General features: G+C 40.0%; 1 protein-coding gene across 6 annotated transcripts in view; it reads left to right on the top strand.

The window, feature by feature from the left end:
• Plch1 (phospholipase C eta 1) overlaps positions 1-23,437 on the top strand; it is a 202,778-nt gene that overhangs the window by 139,521 nt on the left and 39,820 nt on the right. For all 6 annotated transcript variants that reach the window (XM_021158107.2, XM_029475580.1, XM_029475578.1 and 3 more), the window contains 4 exons: positions 4,407-4,500; positions 6,375-6,578; positions 15,150-15,270; positions 19,023-19,194. In XM_021158107.2, coding sequence (XP_021013766.1) covers positions 4,407-4,500; positions 6,375-6,578; positions 15,150-15,270; positions 19,023-19,194 — 591 coding nt within the window. The remainder of the gene's footprint in view (positions 1-4,406; positions 4,501-6,374; positions 6,579-15,149; positions 15,271-19,022; positions 19,195-23,437) is intronic.

Raw genomic sequence — 23,437 nt, 5'->3', positions numbered from 1 at the left:
TTGGAGCCTCCAGGGAAGCTAGTCCTGCTGACACCTTAGTTTTGGACTTCTGGCTTTCATTGCCATAGCTGAATAAGTGTCTATGCTTTTAAGCCAGCAGCTTGAGGTTATAGTAGCCATAGATATCTAACATAGCAGCCCAAAGAGTGTGGGGGTGGGGGGTGGGGTGGGGGTGGGAGGGTACCGTCGGAAGAAGATATTAACTTATATCAGAAGCCAAATACATGGCCGAGAGCCCCGCAAGAAAGCCAGGAATGAGCTGTGCTCATGAATCTTCTGTCCACCTGATTATTGACTTGATTTTGAATGTCTTGAAGTAATTTTAAGCATCCTTAGTGTCATCTGTCATCCCCCCTCTTCTCACTCCTTTACCCAGTAAATTCTCCCTCTGCTTATTCCCTTCCCCTACTCATCTTTGTTCTACTGTGCCCTTTCTGAAGCTCTTTGTCTCCTTCCCCTCTGTGAATGATTCTTTTCATCTTCTCTGCTTCTACACTCAAACCCTAAGACTGAGAGAGGTTAACCGTGTGAGTGAGACTATTAAAAAACTGGAAACAAATAGAAACAAGAAACTTGGTGGAAGTGGAATCAGTGTAACACAGGAAGAAGAAATGTCAGAAACTGGTTGGTAACATTATTAGACAAAGAGAATTATATCTGTAAGCTGAAAATGAGACACCATGAGAAAAGATTCAGTGGGGGGAAAGGAGTTCCAAGAAACATTAGGCTTGAGAGCAGAGAGGTAAACACAGTGAGGATTAATGAAGTAGAGAGAGAAGAACAGACTAGCAGCTGGGAGGAAATTATCAAGCAATAAAAGAAGTGATGAGCTTAAAAAGAGACAAATCTCAAGAGAAGCCAGTTGAGGACCATGAGCACTGGGAAGACAAGCCACTCTGATGCAAATCAGATTCATTATTGTAAAACTAAAGTGAAGAAAATAGAAGACCAAACCTAACTGAATTAAGCCAAAGCAGGATGAATAAACTGGGTTGGCATAAGCACTACATCAGGACTTTCCCAAAACCACTTGGAAGCCAAGGAACAACACAGGAGCAGTGGTTCCAACCTAGAATTTTTTGCCTCACTAAACCGTCAAAAAAGGTGTGTGTCTGTGTGTGTGCGCAAGATAAGTCACTGAATATATACAGAACAGCGGCAAAATGCAGCCATCTGACTTTGTTAGAGATCTCATATGGAAGTCAGGGCTGAAACTCATTAGAGCTCTGAATCAGACAAGTTTAGAAGAGAGACTGTTATTAAAGGGGACAGTGGAATTCAGAGGTTATGTCCTTCCTTTCTGTTATGGGAAAAATATACCAAGGTGCCATTAGAATCATCGGAATTATTTGTGGTAGTCTATTAGATTTTACTGCATAGCATGTTACCAGTGTGCAATACTTGCATAGTTGGAATAGTTTAATGGCTAAATTATTTAGTAATCGCTATGTAGGTACACAGTGGGATGATAGACAAAGTGGGAAAGCCTTGTTTACAACAGTAAGTCAACAGGTACGTGTATAAAATGGAAAAGAGCATAAACACAACCAGGAGGGCGACAATCCATTTCAAAACCAGATATTAAGTATTAGCTTTGTTTGTTGCCTTTGGATGAAAGAGTCTGAGCTTATCAAAGGAAATTGTACTTACTCATTAATGCCACCATTTGACTTACTCACTAATAGGCTGAGGTATTCAGATAAAAATAAATTCTGCAATATTAAAATTTGCAAATTCCCTCTCTGCTGTGTGTCTGATGTGCTAGGGAAGCATGGCCATGAGAAATATAATCCTTGATTCCACTGACTCTGGGAATTTCTCTCACTGAAAATGAGTTTCTAGAGAACTAACAAGTCTGAGGAAAAGCGGGGTCACAATGGGGATACTTTTACAGCTCGATTGCTGGTTCCTGTAACTCGTCTATATTGTGCGTGTTTACCTATAACGTGAGGGCTTTTCCTCTTCGAGATGACTTTAAAATATAGTAGTTAACCGAACAGAATGACTCCAGTCTTAAAAATGCAACAAACCAGAGTCCAGTAGCTGGTTTGAAAATTGTAATACCATCAAACGATTCATAAATTTCAGCTATACTGAAAAGCCAAACAGCCTTCAAATATTTTAGTAGAAATGAAGACAACACCAAGGGATTAGATTTATATGAAAGAAAAACATTTAGACTTAAAATCTAGAAGGTCCAATGTGAACCTTGGTTCTTGCCTCTTACAGATCTGGGACTTTTGTGATACTACTTAATTATTCTCTGCATCAGTTGTGTTATCTGTAAACTGAGAAGTGTAGATGACAGTTGTAGGGGCTGGGGAGATGGCTTAGTGATTAAGAATGCGTGCCTCTCTTCATGGTACACATTGACTCAGGACTCGAATTAACAGGCTCAGGGTTTCTTCCACTTCCTACAGCAGGTGTGCACATTTAAAAACAAAGATGATTGTAATCACTATCTTGCTTTGATAGCAATATGCACATCTGACTGGCATCATAAAGAGAGGCTTAAGAATGAAATTGTGTCATGCTGTTGAGATGCTACTTACATGAGCAGGCTTGGGGCCTCATGAGAGTGGATTCACATGACCTTCAACTCTCATCATCGGAGTACTTCACACTGTAATTGATAGAAAATTATTTCTAGAAGTGTCTTAGTTTTGTGGTGTCTTTACTAATATTTTCATTAATATGGTGAATATGTTTAAGTATGATTTCTAAAAAAATATTTCTGGTTTGTGTCTCATGGTAATGATTTCTCTGCTTATCTACCGTGAACTTTTCTCTAGAATGATGCTGAGTTTGTTGTGTGTACCTTGCTGTAGATCTCATGGGCTCCTGATGGTTTTCCTGAGTGTTCCTTAGAACAAAGGCCTCCTATCTGAATAACTACAAAGGGAACTCCGTCTTTCCATGGTGTAAAAAGTGTGGTTCTTTGATTGTGAGAAATGGGTATGTGTGTTAAGTCTAACTCATAGTAGACAAGCTAAGGAGCTGTTCACAGCCTTCTGGGTCTCTGGACTACCTTGGGGGATCTCCAGTTCTGTTTACTTAACCATATTTTCGTATTAAGTCCTATTAAATAGATGATTTAATAAAGGAAAAAAACCCTTGATTTTACTAAAACCCATTGAATGTAAAAGACAGTGGAATCTTGGAGGGATAGACTATAACATACAGTACATACAATGTTTTTAGTATTTATTATTTCATATTGCCTTGAAAGATTGGCTTCTCTTATCATTATTCATCAATATTTTTTAAATATTTATTTATTTTATTTATATGCGTACACTCTAGCTGTCTTCAGACACACAAGAAGATCTCTTTACAGATGGCTGTGAGCCACCATGTGGTTGCTGGGAACTGAACTCAGGACCTCTGGAAGAACAGTGAGTGTTTCTAACTGCTGAGCCATCTCTCCAGCCCCTATTCTTAAAGTATTCTTAAAGTATTTTAAAACATCACTGTTAGACTACTGAGGTTTTTTTTTTTTTTTTTTAAATAAAAGTGTCATTTTTTTTTCTTTTTTGGGTTCTAGGGATCACAGATTTTTCAATGTTAGGCAAGTGCTCTACTATTGAGCTACAGTCCCAAGGCTGCCCTCATTCTTTATATTGGTGTTTAAAGAAACTAATTCTAAAGACTTTACTTTCCCTTATTGTGTATATATGCGTGCAGCAGCCTTGAGACCGACAGTGATGAGAGCATGTACCGCCTTGTTGTTTTCCTATTAAACATTTTCCTATAGGATTCCCTGTCCCTCACCACTGCACTACCTGTTAGTCATGGCAAAGGGAAGTGGCTTTTGTAGTCACTGGGTTTCTGTAAGCTGGTTGACCTGAACAAAAGCCACATAGTTGCTGGGTCCTTTGTTATGCTCACTCCTCAGCCAGCTTTTCTTTGTACATTTTTTCTCATTTTTGTGGCCTGACCCTCCATAGTTGACTACTCCATGGAAGACTCTTCAAGAATGCCCATGCAGCCTAATCTACTTAGAAAACATCCTATTTTGACGGACCATAGTTATCTTTCCACATCTATTTGTGATTTTCACAGTTTAGTTTTTTATGTAAAAATCACGTATTTGGCAGAGAGCTACTATATTGTGAGTGGGTTTTGGACAATGGTTTTTCATTAATTTTCTTCTATTCCTTTATGGAGAGTATTCCAAGAGTTGAAGGGTGTGCTCGCTAACTAAAGCTGACAGGTGCCTAGGAAGGGTAAAATCATAATCATCCTCCAATGACAGAATGAAAAAGGAGCCTGAAGACTCCAGACGGTGCTTCCTGAAGTGCCCTGAACTATGAAGCCAGGGATACTGCTCAGTCCCTCTTGCTGCACTCTAGAGGGACATGGTTCATGATGTTGCAGGTGCTTTCTTTCAATTCTGCTTTCTTTAGATGAGTAATGTGACACTGGACTATTGTCTTGACATCATAATGAAGTTTGAAGTTTCTGAAGAAAACAAAGTGAAAAACGTCCTTGGTATAGAAGGTAATCAGTGGTCCTATCTCTGTCTCCTCCATCTGCTACATAAGATTTTACTACAGTTCTTAGGAAGCAAAATTGGGAAATAGTTGTCGAAGCCCAGAAAGTATATGTGTTCCTGCAAAGTAGATCTCTGCTTTTGTTCTCCTCCTATTTCTGCAGTACTCCTTAAGCTACCATTGTGTGTGATGAATGCCAAGAAATATTTGGACTTTGCTCAATTTGGACAATTTTTTTTTGGAAGTAGTCATGTACTGGTGATTGCAGGAGGAAAATTTGGCCCCCAAACAAATAATCTACAAAAGTCGTGACTTGAAAATAAACATTTAAAAAAAACCCACCTAAAATGTTAGGAATTGGTTTGTTTTTCCCAAATGGTAGAATTTTAGAAACTGTTAGAAATGGAATTCTTATCAATACTACTACCTCATTTAATAGCTAAGGAAAGCTAGACCAAAAGAAATTAAATAATTTACTTATCATTATGCTCTAAAAAGCTAGCCCCTAGGATTTATGCATTAAAAACATGGTATAAATATAGCTTATCCAATGTGTATATGTTATATGCCTTTAAAATATATGCATAGAAATAAATTATAGGCTATGGGATTTCTCAAGCAGAACAGATTTTTTTTAACTGAAGACTGCAGGGAAACTCAACTTTCCCCAAGAACATGCAAAGCCACACTTGACTGTTAACTTCAGGAATTCCCCTGCACCCATCATCAGTATAGATAAGGGTGCATGTGTGCAAGTGTGTGTATGCATGTGTGTAGGTATGTGCATGTGTGTATGTATGTGTGTGCATGTGTGTGCATGTGTGTATGTGTGTGCATGTGTGTATGTGTGTGTGTATGTGTGTGAGCATATGTGTATGTATATGTGTGAGCATATGTATGTATGTGCACGCATGTAGCAATAAAGCCCCTACCACCATACCTGGCTTGATACGGAATCTTTAATGCCAAGCATTTCTTTTCTGGGGTGGAAGAGAATTAAGAGGAAGAGGAATAATTTAAAATTTCCTATCATTTAAACTAAAAAAATAACCAAAAAAAACCCCAAAAAAGCAAAAAAACAAAAACAAAAACAAAAAAACCCAGAAGACAAACTAACTTGGGCTTCTTAAGACTGTGCTTAGATATGAATTTTTTTTTTGAGGATTCCCCGAAAGATGCAATTAAATGTGGTCTCTAGTTATAAACATAAAGGTCACCAGGAAGAAACTATGAAGACTCAGAGGACATTTACTGATTGGATTTTACCAAATGAGTCTCAAAGACCACTTCTGATCCCTTATATTTGTCTTCATAAATTCCATGATGATGGCTGCCTCTTTTACTCAGGCTTTTAGCAAAGCTTATAGAAAATTTGTCCATTTCCTATACAAACAAAGCATTATTTTAAGGTTATTTATGTGAAAGTCATTGGCAGTATTTTTTCCAAAACCGGTTTGAATAATAAATAGTTAGTTGTCCTCTGAATTTAGGCCATACTTAAAGTTTGGCCTTAGACTTTATCATGTGTTGGTGTTGAGAACATTGTAGCAACTTATCAGCTGGTTGATTGAGGTTTAATATGGCTATAATATGACATTGATCATCTTTAGGGCACATTACATAAGTATCACTTGAGTTTCATAGTTAGTAAATGCTTTTGTCATAACATCCCATTTTTTTTTAAGATGTCAGTTAATTTTTCTGAAGGATATATTTAAATGGCTGCTCCCCAAAGTCATATTGTTTGATTTGTCATTAGCCATATCTCTCATTGCCCATGTGTCAGCACAAGCTTTATCCTGATATTTGCTTATGAATATTATTTGACCATTTTGTCTCTGTTGGCACCAGTTATGTAGATACTCTCTCTCTCCTTTGAAGGCTTCACGAACTTCATGCGTAGCCCTGCCTGTGACGTATTTAACCCATTGCACCATGAAGTGTACCAAGACATGGATCAGCCCCTGTGCAACTACTACATTGCTTCATCTCACAACACATACCTGACTGGGGATCAGCTCCTTTCTCAATCTAAAGTGGATATGTATGCACGGGTGCTACAAGAGGGTTGTAGATGCGTGGAAGGTAAGTATAGTTTTTCTAAGCTCAGGTATGGTTGATTAGTATGCCATTTGAATGACAGAGGCTGAAAAACTCTTTCTATACTAATTAGAGATATTTCTCCATTACAAAATCATTAGTCATTATTCTCTCTTTTTCCTTATTTTTCAATCATAGGGAACAGAGAAATATGCCAATATTTGAGAAACATATCTGGAATTGCAAAAACAAACAAACAAACAAACAAAAACTGTGCAAAATAATAACCTTCCTGAAAAGATATTTTTAAAAACAGCAAAAGTACTTTAGCAGAGCTATTTATTTTGAAGAGATTTGGTGGTCTATATTTATTAAATTGCTAATCAGTTCCAGTGATGAGGAAAGAGATATAAGTAAGATGTGATATGAGTCTTTGGAGAGCTTACAAATTATCAGGGAGCATGTACATAAAACTGTTAGTGTGAGATGAGAATTCTATTGCTTTAGGTATAGGCATGGTGTAGATGTTCATGTAGGCCAGTAGAGCATGGGGTAAAATATAAGTTCTCAAACAGAGCTGGGTCAGGTATAATGGTTTTAGGTTAAAATTTTAGTTTGGGGGACCAGTGAAGAAATTTTTGCTCCAAGAAAGAGAATTATTTTGGCTTATTGCTTGAAAAGACCAGAACACAACTATGGGGTCAGCAAGCCAGTGAGAGAGTGAGGTGGCTAGTCATACTGTATCCACAGCCAGGAAGCAGAGAGAGATGAACACTAGCTAGGCATCAGGCTGTCTCATTCTCCACTTTGTTATTCCATCTGGGCTCCACACTCATGGATGGTGTATTATCCATGTTTAAGTGTGTTGCAGAAAATATTAAAAAATGAGAACCTGCCAGCTCTCCACGCTCCTGCTTCTCTCATCCTGCCACCGGCAGGGCCGGACCCACGCTCCTACACTCTAGCTGCCAGCAACTCTCTCCAGCTAGCCCCCCAGTAGAATTTGGTTCGCTTTTCCCTGAACCACGGTCCCTCTCTGCCATCAGTGGTCCCACATTCCAGTAAACAAATTGAGCCACCAACCTCATGGTTTGATATCACAATTCCCAGTAACCTGGTAAAATCAAAACTCTTAATGCTTATAGTTAACCAATCAGATTTATGTATCAGTAAAATCACAATTTACAAAATGCCAATACACTAATTTCAGAGCCAATTGATAATGGTAAAAGCGTTATCTCAATTATTCTAACCTTATGATATCATAACTCCCTGTGGCTGCTTCCAGCCATGCTGGTTCACGTCTGCCTCCATTCTCCTTTCCTTTTCTCTGCATGCTTTCCATCTCTGTAACTCTTCGCTCAGCCTCCCTTTTCCCTGTCCAATCACAGGCCCCCTACTCCCCTAATGTAATTGGACAGGGAAAAACCTGCAACATAAGTGGGGCCCCCATTTCCAGCTAAACCTCTCTATATTTTAACCCCATAATAGAAAGTGCATTTAGTTTCCTAAGAGTCTCCAAGGTCTTAATAGTCAATACTATGTAAGGTTCAGTTTCTTCTGAGACTCAGTTATCTCAGAACTGGGAGTCTCTTGTAAATTCCCAAAATTATACAGTGGCACAGAGAACACAATGATTCCAAAATGGAGAAATAGGGGCCTCACCCAGAAAGATCTGACCAAAGCAAGACTGAAGTCCACCAGGGTGAACAGCAAACCCTGTCCTGCATTTGGAGGTCTTGGTGGCTTTATCTGGATTTAAGCAACATTGAGTAGTCATTTCTGCAAGCTCTGTTGCCTGTTACATCTGTGGTTTCTCTCTTGAGCTTGTTTTACTCAATCATCCTCTGTAGCTTTACCCAGTGTACATCTTGCATCCCTGGAATCTCTAATATCCCAGATCTTCATTGCAACATAGGCTCCCTCACAGGAGCCCCAGTTAGAGAATCCTACCAAGCTACAGGCCTTAAAGAATGTTTAGAAGCTTGGTGTAAGTCTCCACAACTCCTTACTCTTAAGTTTGCATACCTTCAAGCCAGTTCTCTGTGACTAGTGTTAATTTCTGCTATTGCTTGATATATAGCTTGGTGCAGTTGGACCTCTGGGTCCTCTGTGGCTGAGCCTGAGAAAATATTTCCTTCATCAGCCTAACTCAAGCAGGATGTCCTGAGGTGTTTAGTTTTTTGTTTTTTTTAAACTATCACATCAAACAAAAGGTTTTCAAATGAGTTTACATATGCTTCATTCTGGAGCTTTGGATGGTGCTATGTCTTGTCCTCATATCACCTGTTATTGACTAGTGCAAAGCTCTGGTTTTTCCTTAGTGCCCCTTTCCTCCTTGCAGGCGTTTGCCCAGGACCTCAATATGAGAGTTACGTGCTCTACCATTTGAGCTACGCCTCAGCCGAGGGACACTAACTTCTTTAATAATTATAGCCAGTTTGTCCCCGCCCGCACTGTGCTCGTTTTCCACAGTTTTGTGTAAGCTGTTGAACTCTCACTGCGCTGCATTTCTTCCCTATCTTTGTGCTCCACTTTCTGCTCTGGCTCACTGTAAATCTGGATAACTGTAAAGGACAATAATAACTACGATACATCCTTAATGTCACCAGCTTCAGATTTTCCTTGCCAAATCAATTAATCCATTATTTTTTTTTAATCCATTATTTTTGGATCCAGTTTCATTTAAGTTTTAGGACACAGGCATATTCCTTGCCAGCATATACTGGGAATAGCTCCTAATAGAGTTTTTGTTTTCCACTGTCCACCCTTCTATTGGCATCCTAGACTTGCAAATCTATACCAGAACAGCCTATTAATAACATTCGAGAGCTGCTCTCTTGCACAGCCCCTGTGAACACTTCCGCATTCTTTCCACACACTTGTTCTAGGGCCTCTGAGTCACATAATCAAGGCGTATCACACCAGTGTGCGTACCTCACAGAACCACTTTTCTGTAGTGAATGCTTTTCTCAGCACTCTGATCAAATATTTGGAGAGGAGCACCATAAATGAGGAATTTATCTTACCGGTTCTGAGGTGTGAGGATGCAAGTCCATCATGGTGGATAAGGCAGCAGTGAGAGCAGCTCAAGGTTATGGTATCAGGAACATGAGGCTGCTAGCTTATGTCTCTACAGATCAGGAAGCAGAGAAAGGGGAATGTGGTCCCCTAGCTAAGGGTTTTTAAATGTGCAGGTATAGTATTCAGGGTATAGATAAGACAGTGCTATCTATGCAGATATAGGTTGGCCCACTCACGCACAATGTCTCCCTGTAGAGGGAGAGAGGAAGTGGGAGCTGAATTAGGAGACTGGTGGAACACTGTTATTATTTAAAGAAAGAATTAAAAATATTGGACTCTCCTGCCCTGCTTATATAAGCCCCTAACACAGTGACTTGGGAGACTGAGGTTGGGAGGTACAAGTGCAAGGCCAGGTAGGATAAGCTAGTGAGCCCCTGTTCAACATAAAGATGCAAGGGAGGACTGATGAGTTTGTGCATCCCGTTCTCAATTCAAAATCTCTTATACCTTAAAAACAGTGAGTAAATCACGAGGAAGGAAGCCTATTAGAGCTCACTAAGAGAAATGGAGAACCTAGGAGTGGATGGTGGTACTGTTCTGTGCTAATGGAAATCTGAAGGGAAGAGCAGAAATGAGGACAGTTTTCTATGTGCTGAGTTGAGAGTGACTTTGCAACATATAAACCCATGTTTTTCTCTGTCGTTTGGATAACAATATCTGCACTAAATAGAATGATCCAGAACATATAAAGGAGTCATAAATCTCTATGGCTATGGTAGTTAAAATCAAGCATAGGCAGGCAAACTTGTGGGCTAATAGCTGAATATATTTCTTTTGATATTTGATACTGTAAATATGTGTGTGGGGGTTTAGGGGTGAGACTTGAAAGAGACGAAAATTATATTGGTTGCCCTCAATGAGAGGAAGAGTATATGAGCTTTTGAAAAAAAAATTCCTGCCTGATAATTCTTTTGTTCTGAGGGACATAGGAGAGGCCATCACCCACTCCTGTGTACAGCAGGTGGAGATTGGGGAGCTCAGAAGATCAACAAATTATTGAAAAAAATCATCAGGGAATGGGAAGTGATGAGTTAGGGAGGATGGAACTAACCTTACAAACAATCTTTAGTGCTGCAAATCTGTATGCCTAGTTCCTCCTATGTTCCCAGCAAAACTCAACTGCTTTGACATAGGAGCAGTGAAGATTGATTATGGCAGGATCTGGGTTCAGTTCTCAACACCTATATAGCCGCTTACAACGCAATGGAAATCTAATTCCCAACAATCTAATACCCTCTTCTGGATCCATGGGTACCATACACACATGTGGTACACAGATATATGTGCAGGCAAACACATACACACATACACACACACACAAACATATATATGTATAAAGAAATCTTTAAAAAGTAAAACAACTGTATAAAATAACAATCTTCAAAATGGCTCTGTAGATGTATATTTTATTCTATAATAATAACTTTGCAGTAGTTGCAAGACTGTTAATAATAATGACTTAACTCAGATGGCTTAATAACTGAATGCTAAAGATGCTCAAAGTACTAACATGGAAGAATCCATCTAAGTAACAGTTCTTGTGGTGGCATTCTCCTCTTGACTATTATTCAGCCCCTTGACCACTTAACACTCAAAAATTTTGCAGGTTTGATGTGTACAGATGTGCCCTGGGCACCTAGCCTCACTGAAGTCAAACTGAGGGTGGTCCCTCATTTAAATGCCAACATTTGTTTGGAGGACAAGATTGGCATTCTGTGGATTCATAAAGTGACTACTCTAGATGCCATTATAGCTTGCCACTGCCTTCCTTTATACTGTTACTCTTACCTTTCCTGCCTTTTGGATCCAAGTCTTCTCTTCTTTTGCCTATTTGTCCAAAATCAGTATTCTGCTTGCAACACCAAGATTGAGTCAACTTATAGACTGAGGAATTTATTGGGACTTAAAGTTTCAGAGGTTTAGTTAGAGTCCATGACCATCATGTCAGGGAATGTGGAAGAAGATAGACAGGAAGGCATATTTGAGTGCAGTATCTGTGAGCTTCCATCCTGACACACAATCACCAGGCAGAGTGGTGCCAACTAGGAGTAGAATGAAATTTTGAAATCTCAAAGCCCACTCCCCCACTCCCAGTGACTCACCTCTTCAAACAAGGCCACACCTCCTAATCTTTCCTAAACAGTTCCACCAAAAGATGTACCAAGACTCATGAGCCTATGGGTGGGGAGAAGGCATTTAAATTCTCATTTGAAAGACACTATATGAACCTGACTATTCCCAAGCTTGACTTTATATACTGAACCAAAATGTCTAATCTTCCAGCTCTGGCTGAATATGAAAAAGGAAAGTTATCTTACTAAGACAATTTATGTTAAGGGATGCATGGCTTTTGTTGTTATTAGCACTTTCAGATGAATAGGAGCTTTTAAACACTGCCACAGATGGCATGGATGTGGATTTTCTCTTTACCTTCTTTCGGTTTGGCAATCAACAAAGAGACCTTTCAAGACTAAAGGTCACTGTGGCCCAGATAGTCATACAGTCTAAGAGTATGCAAAGCCCTAGCACAGGATGTTGTTGTCTTATTCGCTGCCTTTTTGTTTGTGTGTGTTTGAGGTAGGGTCTTCCACTGTAGCTCAGACTATTCAAGAACTCAATGTGTAGCTCAGACTGTCCTTAGACTCATTGCAATCTTTCTGCCTCAGCTGTGACAGTGCACTACAAGCCACATTGGGCTTCGTGGTGCAGTTTTGCATTTCCAAGTCTTTCTCCACTAGCTTCTGTCAGTAAATGCCTCTCTTGGCATTTGATTTGAAATTCTTCTTATTAAAATAAACTGTAACAGAATAGTGAGTGTCCCACTACCCTTTCTGGAAAGTCTTTGTTAAGGAGACTATTCATACGTACTTGGCGAGCCTGATCAGCTTTGAACTTTATCATTTTCATATTGGAAGCTTCGGTTGTCACCTAGAACTTCAATGGACTGTGCAAAGAAAAACAGGTTCTACTTAGATGTTGTGGACAGGTCCTGTTCTCACTTAAGCCCTCGAGTATCAGGAGGTATGGGATAAGTTACTAAAAGGAAACTTCAACACAGATTTAGGTAAATGACTGTAGTTCCTATAGCATGCAAGCTGGAGATTCAAGCCCTGTTCATCTAGTATTCTCCAGGAAACTGGTACTCTTTCTGAACAGCCCATGAGAGACTAAGTAAAGACCAGCAGATCACAAGAGAATGACTTGACACAGTAGATGTCTCGTACTGAAAAGAGGGAGGTTAGCCTTAAAAGGAAGTACTTGCTTTGTTCACGTATAAGCCTAGCACTCCAATATTTACTTGTTTCTAAAGGCTTAAAATTTGGTCACAGGATACCCTACAGTTTCTGAACAATTTCTTTGTTTCATGGACATGAAGTTCTTAGTTCTTATCTGCAACTTGGGTATGGACACACTGAATTCTTTATATGCCAGAAGCACTCATCTGCCTTAGACTTGGATGAAGATGGCTTTATTCTTAAACACCTACATCTGACCTAGAGAACACCAGTCCTATAGAATCTAACAGGTCACAGATAGAGATGTTTAAATGTATAGATATTTTCTTAAACAGCTTTTTCTGGGAATTAAAGTTTAAAATGGAGAGCAATGTATATATGATATTGTGACTTTGGCATCTATCTTCTTCCGAGCTTCTACTTTGATGATGTGTTTTGCTATCTCCATTTCTTGTATTATGTTCTCCTTCAGAGTGTGTTTGGTGTCTTGTGGAGACTGACAAGTCATTGTGGTTAGGTGGTTTTGCTAGAAAATCAAACAGATTGTGTTCTTTTTCTATACTACCATTCATTCACTTGCTTTCCAGCCTAAGTTGCTTAATGATATGGGAAATGTTTGCTATTATGGACTGACTATAATGCTGTTAAAGTGGATTTACACTCAGCCTTCTCTGTTTCCCCTGACAGCCACCATGATGGAACTCTGTACATTCCCTTATTACAAAAGTTCTTGGACTAGCCACTCGGCCTCAGAATGATTTTGACTCTGACAAACATTTTATCGGAGTGTTTGGGCTCTTAATTGTGTGATATGGTTGAAAAACAGTCCCTGTAGTCCCTGGCTTGTTTGTGTCTTATTAGATTTGTTAGAGTATTTCTGTTTTGCCAATAACCCCAGCACATTGTTAGCTCTTACATGAAACTTGCCTTGAATCTGGCTGTCTGAATCTCAGTGCTATTCTGGTGTGTTATTATCCCCAATTAACAGAAACCAGATTAGTTCAGATACAAAATATTAGAAACTACCTATATCAGCTGTGGATCGTGTGCCTGTATTTTAAATATTAGCAGAAGAATACTGCTTCATGACTGATGATGTTAAAATACGTTGGTGTGAAGAACAAACCATGTATTGATGCACCTTTTTAATTTTGCACTGTTTCTTTGAAAGATATTAATATATTATCTGCTATATCATTTCTGCTTTAAAAATAGGATTATAGGTCAGGGCAAGAGGTGTTGAAATTGCACACAGTGATGCACTGCCTGATGGTAGTGATACATTCTCCAAATGTGTCAGGCAATTTTGCCAAATATCAGAGTGGGCTTGCACAAACCTAAGTGGTGTGGATTAGTCTGCTTCTTAATATGATCAAGAGACACAGCAAAAGTGATCTCTCTGAAACTATTGCTTGTGGAAAAGAGCCTATTGTTCTCTAATAAATGTTTTTATAAATTGAAAAAATGCACTCTGAAATAATAATTAAAAGCACAGTACAGTATAATGTGAACTAGTAACACCATTATTCATTATCACTATCAACTATTAGACACTAAACAGAATTATGCATGCTATACAACTGAAAGTGCAGAATATTTGTTAACACCAGCAATAGCACTAACATGTGAGGAAGATCTTATGCTAAGAGATCACTACAGCTGCCATGCCACAAAGTTTTAGAAATGTCTACTTCAGGCTGGGAATGATGGTGCATCCCTTTAATCCTCACAGCATAGGCAGGCTGATCTCTGCTGAGTTTGCCAGCTCTCATGGTTGTGAGGTGAGCAAGTCTGAAATCTATAGACTGACTAACCATTAGCTGGAGACCTTGGTAAAACGTGACACTGCAGTTGTAAGACCTCAAAGCAGGCTCAGGCAGAACTGCTATCTGTTGCTGGGATCAAAAGCAACCTGTAGATAAAAAGATTTATATGGAGATGTTCAATTCATTTTCGTTAATGAAGAAAAAAATTAAAGATCATATTCTTAGATATATTTGGTTTAATTTTGATAAATTTCCAAGAGAAAAATTGATGTATGTTGATCTACTTGTGAGCCTAGCCTGATATTTTTGTAAACTATAAGCACTCAAAAAAAAAAAAACCTTAAATCCTTTGTCTCTCTCTTTATTCTCATAAAGTATGCCAGAATGTTCAATTCTCTCTCTTTACATCTTTGTGAAAACTATAGTATGTATAAGTTCTACTAATAGTCATAAATGTTTCTGGTACTTCCAGAGATATTAAGGAACTCCAAACATCATCTGTTGTTGATGTGAACTTCTGTTTTTGGCAGTTGACTGTTGGGATGGCCCAGATGGAGAGCCAGTGGTCCACCATGGTTATACTCTCACTTCAAAAATTCTCTTCAGAGATGTTGTGGAGACCATCAACAAGCATGCATTCGTGAAGAATGAGTAAGTAGAGAAACACCTGGGATCCAAGCTCCCTCACCTAGGACCTAGCCCTGTGGAGACCCCTAGGCCGGAGCTCCACTCCTTCCTTACACCCTCCAGCTTCACTCCTACTGCCACAGCTCTCTTCCAGCTCCCAGCAACGATTGGAAGCAAGTACTATGGCTTCCAAGTTTATGGATTCTTATGATCCACTCATTTCTTAATACCATGGTCTCTCATCCTGTCATTTTGAAAATATCTTTGCAAAGAATGGCTTTTAAACTTCTAAACTCATAAAGCTTGAAAACAAGCTATTATACATAATAGTTTGTAATCTTTTGAGACTTTAGTTTTTATGTGTATGAGTGTTTTACTTGAAGGTATATCTGTGTGCTATGTTCACGAAGTGCCTGTGGAGGTCACAAAAGGGCTTGAGATCCCCTGGGACTGAAATTATAGATAATTCTTAGGCTCCTTGTAGGTGCTGGGAATTGAACCCCAGTTCTTTGAGAAAACACCCAGGGCCCTTATCTGCTGAGCCATCTTTCCTGCCCCATAACGGTTTTATGACACTGCATCATAATATAATAAAATGCTGAATGTTAGACACTTCAGGATACATAAGACATCCAACACATGGATTTATCCTTTCTTTGACTTCACTGCCTTCTCTTAATTCTCATTTCTCCTTTGGCTCATACTCTGTACTGATGCTATACTTCCTTTCTGAAACACAAATGCTGCTGGAATTCTTGTTCTGGTGTTTTTTTATAAAGTGTCCACAGCACCCAGGATGTCTTCATGTCCTTCATTTGTGGCTTCTTCCCTCTCTTCCAGTATCATCCTCTTCTGTCATTGCTCTGCAGAAACATAGCATCTGCTAACAATGGCCATCTTTCCCTTCTACCTTCTCCAACAAGCCTGGAGCTTTTATAACTTCCAACCTAGTGTGCTAGTATCCCCCCCCGATACCCCTCCCACAATGCCAATCACCTGCTTCATTTTTATACAACCAAGTTATTTAAGCACTGCCCTACTGGGAAGCCTATCTTGACCCACAGCTGACGAATCTCCCCTTTCTTGATACTTAGCTGTCTGAACATATATCTGTCATAGCATGTAGCACCATGATAAAAAAGGTTGATAACTTGCCTTCTTATATAGATATGAGATGGTAAACTTATTGAAAATGTGGCACTGTATTTCAGTAATCATTGATTTCTGGTCTACTAAGCAAGTTCCATAAATATACTAAGCATACAAGAAAGGATTTTTAAACTAAAGAAGCAAAATAAAATTGTGATTGCAAAAATTATTTTAGAAACTACTGGCCTTTAAAATTTCTAATATTTTGGTCTTATTAATTAAGCATGAGATTGAATTGCCCTTCAAATAAGCTATTCCTGCTACATAGCAAATTTAGTTTCTGGCATCTTTTATGTGGAAGTATTTAGTGCTAAATTAAGCCTTCCAAACTCTGATACTCTGATTTTTATGACTCTTACATGTTAGTATTTCACATTCTATAAAATAGTACCACTCCATACCCCAGAGGATCATCTGGTGCCTGTAATATTGACTTCATGTTTAAGTGCCTGTACTGGCTAGTTTTGTGTCAACTTACCACAGGCTGGAGTTATCACAGAGAAAGGAGCTTCAGTTGGGGAAATGCCTCCATGAGATCCAGCTATAAGGCATTTTCTCAATTAGTGATCAAGGGGGAGGTCCCCTTGTGGGTGGTGCCATCTTTGGGCTGGTAGTCTTGGTTCTATAAGAGAGCAGCCTGAGCAAGCTAGGGGAAGCAAGCCAATAAGTAACATCCCTCCATGGCCTCTGCATCAGCTCCTGCTTCCTGACCTGCTTGATTTCCAGTCCTGACTTCCTTGGTGATGAACAGCAATGTGGAGGTACAAGCTGAATAAACCCTTTCCTCCCCAACTTGCTTCTTGGTCATGATGTTTTGTCCAGGAATAGAAACCCTGACTAAGACAGTGCCCTTAGGAAAAAATGCTCTATAGGGGCTGGAGAGATTGTTCTGTGGTTAAGAGCATTTGGTGCTCCTGCAGGCGACCTGAGTTTGTTTCCCAGCACCTACACCATTTGGCTTGCAACCAATTTTAATTCCAGGTTCAATGGCATCTGATACTCTCTTCTTGCCTCACTGGGCAATAGGAGGGCACCTGTATTCAGGTGAAGCACTCATACACATAAAATAGTGGTAAATACAACTTTAAAGTAGGAAATACTTTAAATGAGAATATTATGTACTTGTTTAGGACATTAACAAATTTTGGCCCTTTTATTTTCCTCTCTTCAATTTCTCCTTTTTATCAAGGCCTTTTAACTCTGGCACTGTGAACATTTGGGGGCAAGATCATATGTGGCAGAGAGCCATCTTGGTATTGTTGGGCATTTGGTAGCTTCTCCAGCGTCACCAGATACAACCTATCTAAATTGTGCCTACCAAAAGAGGCCTTCAGACATTGACCAATGTCCCTTGGTGAAATGAGGCTCAAAATCCCTTCTTGTTGAGACCAGCCTTCTGCTTGGCAGCACAAGACACTCATGAACTCTTTATATGGGAGTTGAGGATTTGAAATGTGGGAGCCCAACCAGCCGGCAGACCACAGTCAGAAAGGCAAGACACCTTTCTGTGACCTCAGCATGAGTGTTGAGAGTGTTGCAATTCAAGCAGAATTTAATTCAAAGGTCATGGGCCATCTTGTGGAGCTTGTGCTTACCCAAAGAAATCTTTCTTTCCCCCTTTACACTATTGTATTAGGTAATTCAAATATTGGTTTGTGTATTTAGAAAGAAAACTAAGTTTTGGGGTTTTTTTTGTTTGTTTGTTTTTGTTTTTGTTTTGTTGGATTTGGTTTGCTGTTTGTTTCATGCTTTGGCTGCTAACCTCTTAGCATGTGGTCGGTTTTGGGAGCCACCTTACATTTTCTGTACTGAAACTTGTGTGTTGCTATAGAGTGGATAGTTGGGTTTTGTTTGTTTGTTTGTTTGGTGTTTTTTTTTAGACATTTACATGTGTGGGTCGGTGGAGGTCTATACTGCACGTGTGGGTGTTAGAGGACAGCCAGCAGGAATCCCTTCCCTGCTTTCACATGTGGGTGCCAGGGGTCAGGTTCAGGTCATCAGGCCTGGCAGCAGCTGCCTTTACTGGCTGAGGCAGACCCATCTCACTGAGACAGGGTTTTTGCTTTTTGTTTTTGGTTTTTTAGCTGAAAGCTGGTGTTCAGTTTTATAAAAATAATTTGGAGGAGGCCTGACAATTGACACTTAATGATACTAAAACAAACTTGCATCACACTATTTTTCCCCTTAGTTCTCAAGCTGGGACCGGTATGTCTTTAGAGTAAGCAACTGCCTCTTTGATGTGTTTATACTTGTGAATAAATATGAAAAAAAATGACCTCATGGATTTTCTTTCCTTAAGCTTCAGATTTCATGCACACACACACATACACACACACACTCACACACACACACATGTGCACGTGCATGTATTATATTCCTCACTTCTTGCTTGATACTAAACTAAGCCATCCTGCAGCATTGTGCCTGGCAATGTATATTTGCTTTGAGGAGCTTTTTCTTCAGAGCATGCTTACTCTTTCTCCTTTTAGCATTATTTATTAGTAGTATTGTCCATTCAGTTGCCTGGAATTGAATGATGCAATGAGTACAGTATCTATTTCCAGGCTTCCAAGATCCCTGTGCACTGTCACCATTGACCGCCCTTGGCATTGTTGCTGTTCCCTCAGGTTCCCGGTTATCCTGTCCATTGAGAACCACTGCAGCATTCAGCAGCAGAGGAAGATTGCTCAGTACCTGAAAGGTATATTCCAGGACAAACTGGATCTGACATCTGTAGACACCGGAGAGTGCAGGCAGCTTCCAAGCCCTCAGAGTCTGAAAGGCAAAATCCTAGTGAAGGTAACTACTTACGGGATTACAGCCCAAACGTTAAAACAGTAATGATCAACCTACCTCTTCCTCCTTGTTGACAAAAAAAGAAAGTTTAAAAGGGAAATAATTAGAATCCATATGTGTGAAGGGTATCTGTCCATGCATCTTATGTTAATGTAGAGGCACCCCTTCAGAGGCAAGTTACTGCTGACTGCATGCGATGGATTTGTTTTTGTGGCTGTTCATGCTGTGCAAGCTATTTTAAGTCTGGGGGAGTTCACACAGAGAGCTGTGCATGGGAAAGTGAGTGCAAGAGAGGAGAAAGCTCCCTGACTCCATGTAGGAGGCCTTCTGTTCTGATTCTTTTCTTCTATTTCAAGCTCCAATAACTGTCTGTCAGAAGGGGAAAAAAATCTTCATGGTTGATCGGTCTTGGTTATGTGTGTGAGAAAGCACTCTGCTTAAACAGAAACATGGGCCCAGACATAACGCGCCCCTCAGGACTTGTGTATTTGAGAGAAGAGGGGATGAGCTGAATGGCATGGCATCACAGATGTTCTAAGGGAGGAAACCTACTGCAGTGAATATCATTAATGCAAATGGTGGCCAGAATGACAGCTCCTTGAGATCTTCGGCTTCGTGATTTCACTTATCTCCAGTGAGTGTTTTCCTTTGGACTAAAATCTTGGTTAGATAAAGAACAGAGCAGTAGACAAGGCTTCTTAGAAAGGATATACGTGATGGAGGAGAGGCAAAGTCAAGGAAAGAGCCCACCACAGTATAAAACTTTTGGAAAGATAATGAAATCTTCAGAGTCAGTTGAAAACTGATTTTTTTTTCTACCAATTAAATTAGAAGTATCCATCCAGAGTCCATCAGAGAGGTGCTGGCAGGGTCTTATGTAAATGCATGGTGAAAAAAAAAAACATCTCAATAACATGACAGGTAATATTAAAATCAACTTGCCCAAGTCTGGCTAGAGGTAACTGCTGTGCTAAAACCTGGTTTCTGCATACAAAATCAAAGTGTTATCTTTGTAATATTGTGAATACTCCATATTCCTTACCCAACAGTCAGGAAATTAAATGTAGACTCAGACAGTTTGATTATTATCTTTCCTTTTGGCTGGCCACAGTGGCACACACTTGGGAGGCAGAGGTAGGCGGATTTCTGTGGGTGTGAGGCCAGCCTGGCCTGCACAGTGTATTCCAGGCCATGTCTCATTTTTCCCCGCTTTTGGATAGTGGAGATCATGATGGATATTCAGTGTGCAGTTATTGAACACTTTCTCTAACACTAGACCATGGCCATTTAGTATAGATTGTCCTAGGGCTTAAGGGCACTAGAATGAATGTTACAGGTGGAAGGTCTGAGGCAGTCTTTGGAAGGATTGGCAGCAGTATGGGCTACAGGTATCCCAGATGCATCAGAGATCTAAGGTTCATCGAACCTCTCCCAGTGGGGCTCAGGGATCTATGTTGAAGAGATGGAAAGACTCTAAGAGCCAGAGGTGATGGATGACTCCAAGGAAACAGTGGCTTCCACACACAACAGGGTGATGCACATTGGCCTCACAGAGACTGGTAGCACACATAGGACCTGTGCAAGTTCAATCCAGAAAGGGTCCTAATTTAATTTTTTTAACTCTTTCCATGGGCAACTCTGTTAATATAACATGTTAAAGCAAGCAATGCTTTTATCAAGGCATGGCATTGCATGCTTGTAATCCCAGTACTTGGGAGGCTGAGGCAGGAAGGTTACATGTTCAAAACCTGCTCAGGCTACAGAGAGCAAGGCTGTGTCTCAAAAAGAAAGGCAAAGCAACAATGTCGTTCTGAAGTGTTTTTCTTTCTGCCTGAGTAAAGGATCTTTAAGAGCTAGGAGTATGGAAAAGCTGGCCAAAAATATAGGAGTTAGTGTGCAGCCTCTTTAAAAACATATGAAAAGGAATGATGAGCTCTGCTAGGGGATATTATATGATGTCTACCTTTTGTTTTTAATCCCTTCATCCCATGCCACCCTGAAACAAAGGGGAATTGAAGCCTGTATTCACCTCACTCCTCATGCCTGGCTGCATGGCACCCTTCCATCCCGTGGAGCTGGAACCATGTGCATCATTTGAGAAGAGTTATTCATAGCTCAATGATGCTTTTGCATTTATTAGTTTTGTTCTATTGAGCATTATTTTAAATGGATTGGTTTTGAGGCTATTTTACAAGAGAAAACTGCTTTGGGGGTATTTAAATGTCTGTGCACAGGTAGACTTTGGTGTCTGTCATTGTGCCCAACAAAATGTTGACTTTGAGTAACTTGGTCAGTGGTGAATGCATGAGAGATGCTGGTATCTTTGTGTCTGTGGTTGCTGAGTGTGTCTGATTACCGCTTCAGCGACTGCTCACCATATCCTCATAGCAGCTCTACAGATATCCTCTAAAGCAACGAAGATGAACTCACTTTCTGGGAGCGTTCTACATAGAAGATACCTGAAATCATTTATATGTGTGTGTGTGTGTGTGTGTGTGTGTGTGTGTGTATGTATGTATATATATATATACATATATATATGTGCATTCTTTTTTTTAAATTTTTAATATTTTTTATTACGTATTTTCCTCAATTACATTTCCAATGCTATCCCAAAAGTCCCCCATACCCCCTCCCCCAATTCCCTACCCACCCATTCCCATTCTTTTGGCCCTGGCATTCCCCTGTATTGGGCATATAAAGTTTGCAAGTCCAATGGGCCTCTCTTTCCAGTGATGGCTGACTAGGCCATCTTTCGATACATATGTAGCTAGAGACAAGAGCTCCGGGGTACTGGTTAGTTCATCATGTTGTTCCAACTATAGGGTTGCAAATCCCTTTAACTCCTTGGGTACTTTCTCTAGCTTCTCCATTGGGAGCCCTGTGATACATCCAATAGCTGACTGTGAGCATCCACTTCTGTGTTTTCTAGGCCCCGGCATAGTCTCACAAGAGACAGCTATATCTGGGTCCTTTCAGCAAAATCTTGCTAGTGTATGCAATGGTGTCAGCGTTTGGAAGCTGATTATGGGATGAATCCCTGGATATGGCAGTCTCTAGATGGTCCATCCTTTCATCACAGCTCCAAACTTTGTTATATATGCATTCTTATTCTGAGCAGGCCCACCATTAGCAGTACACAAATTGGAGCCAGGAGTGTTGTTCTTACTGGAATGCTTGCCTATCATGTTTGAAGCTCTGGATTCAATTCCCATCAGCACCCAAAGTGGGCTTGGTGATGTACACCTGTAACTCCTACAGGAGTAGAGGCAGCAGGATCAGAAACTGAAGATCATCCTCCACTACAAAGTGAGTTCAAGGCCAGCCTTGGGTATATAAGACCTTGACTAAAACATCAATGCACAAATACGTTCTGACCACTTGAGTCTTAGAAATGCCATTCTTTAAGTCAAAGAACATATTTAAATCTCTAAATACTAAACATTTTATCTAATTTTGCTTTTATTACATAGGTTATCTAATCATTTTGAAATTATCACAGTGCTAAAGCCCAGGGTCATGGGCTTTGGGTATATAGGAGGTTTCAGGGCATCACTAAGAGAGGCCTCTTACAATCCATTCCTGTGCAGAATCAGTTATCAAATTCATTCCATACTTCAAACTTCTCTATCTCTGTTTTGAGTTTAAAATGCTAGATTTTTCAACTTTTCTTAAAAGTATGGGGTGCACCTTGCCTATAAATTACCAGTTAGGCGACTCTTCATCTGGTGTTGAAGAAGAAACCAGAGGTCCAAACTGAGCCATCTGCTGAGGGATGGTGGAAGAAGCCAATGGTACCAGCCATTCTGCCAGCAGTTACCAAGGCCACTGTATGGATGATGAAGTTACAGTGATCTCTGCCCCTTAGTTTTGCAAAAGGCATTTTCTCTAGATTAGGTCTGACCCTCTGCTTCTATTTGTATGTTAGGCATCTGTGACTGCATAGCAAACTGAACCCAAAATTAGCAACATGAAGTAGCAGGCATTATCCCATATTCCCTGCTGTGTTTTCTGCTCAAAGCTTTCTAAAAGGCTACAGTGAAGGTGTCAGATGGAAACACAGTTACCTCAGGGTAGACTGGGAGGAGAAAGCTGTAATTCTAGGGTCAGTTGGTGGCAGTGATTGGCATGTTCTTACAGGTGTTTAACTAGAGACTTCTAGTTCTTTGCTATGTGGTTCTTTCCACTGAACAGCTCACTCGTGTGTGTGTGTGTGTGAGAGAGAGAGAGAGAGAGAGAGAGAGAG

The sequence above is a fragment of the Mus caroli genome, chromosome 3 (assembly GCF_900094665.2).
Source record: "Mus caroli chromosome 3, CAROLI_EIJ_v1.1, whole genome shotgun sequence".
Classification (NCBI taxonomy): domain Eukaryota; kingdom Metazoa; phylum Chordata; class Mammalia; order Rodentia; family Muridae; genus Mus; species Mus caroli.
Note: the sequence above shows the minus strand (reverse complement) of the source record. Positions and strands in the feature narration are given on the sequence as shown.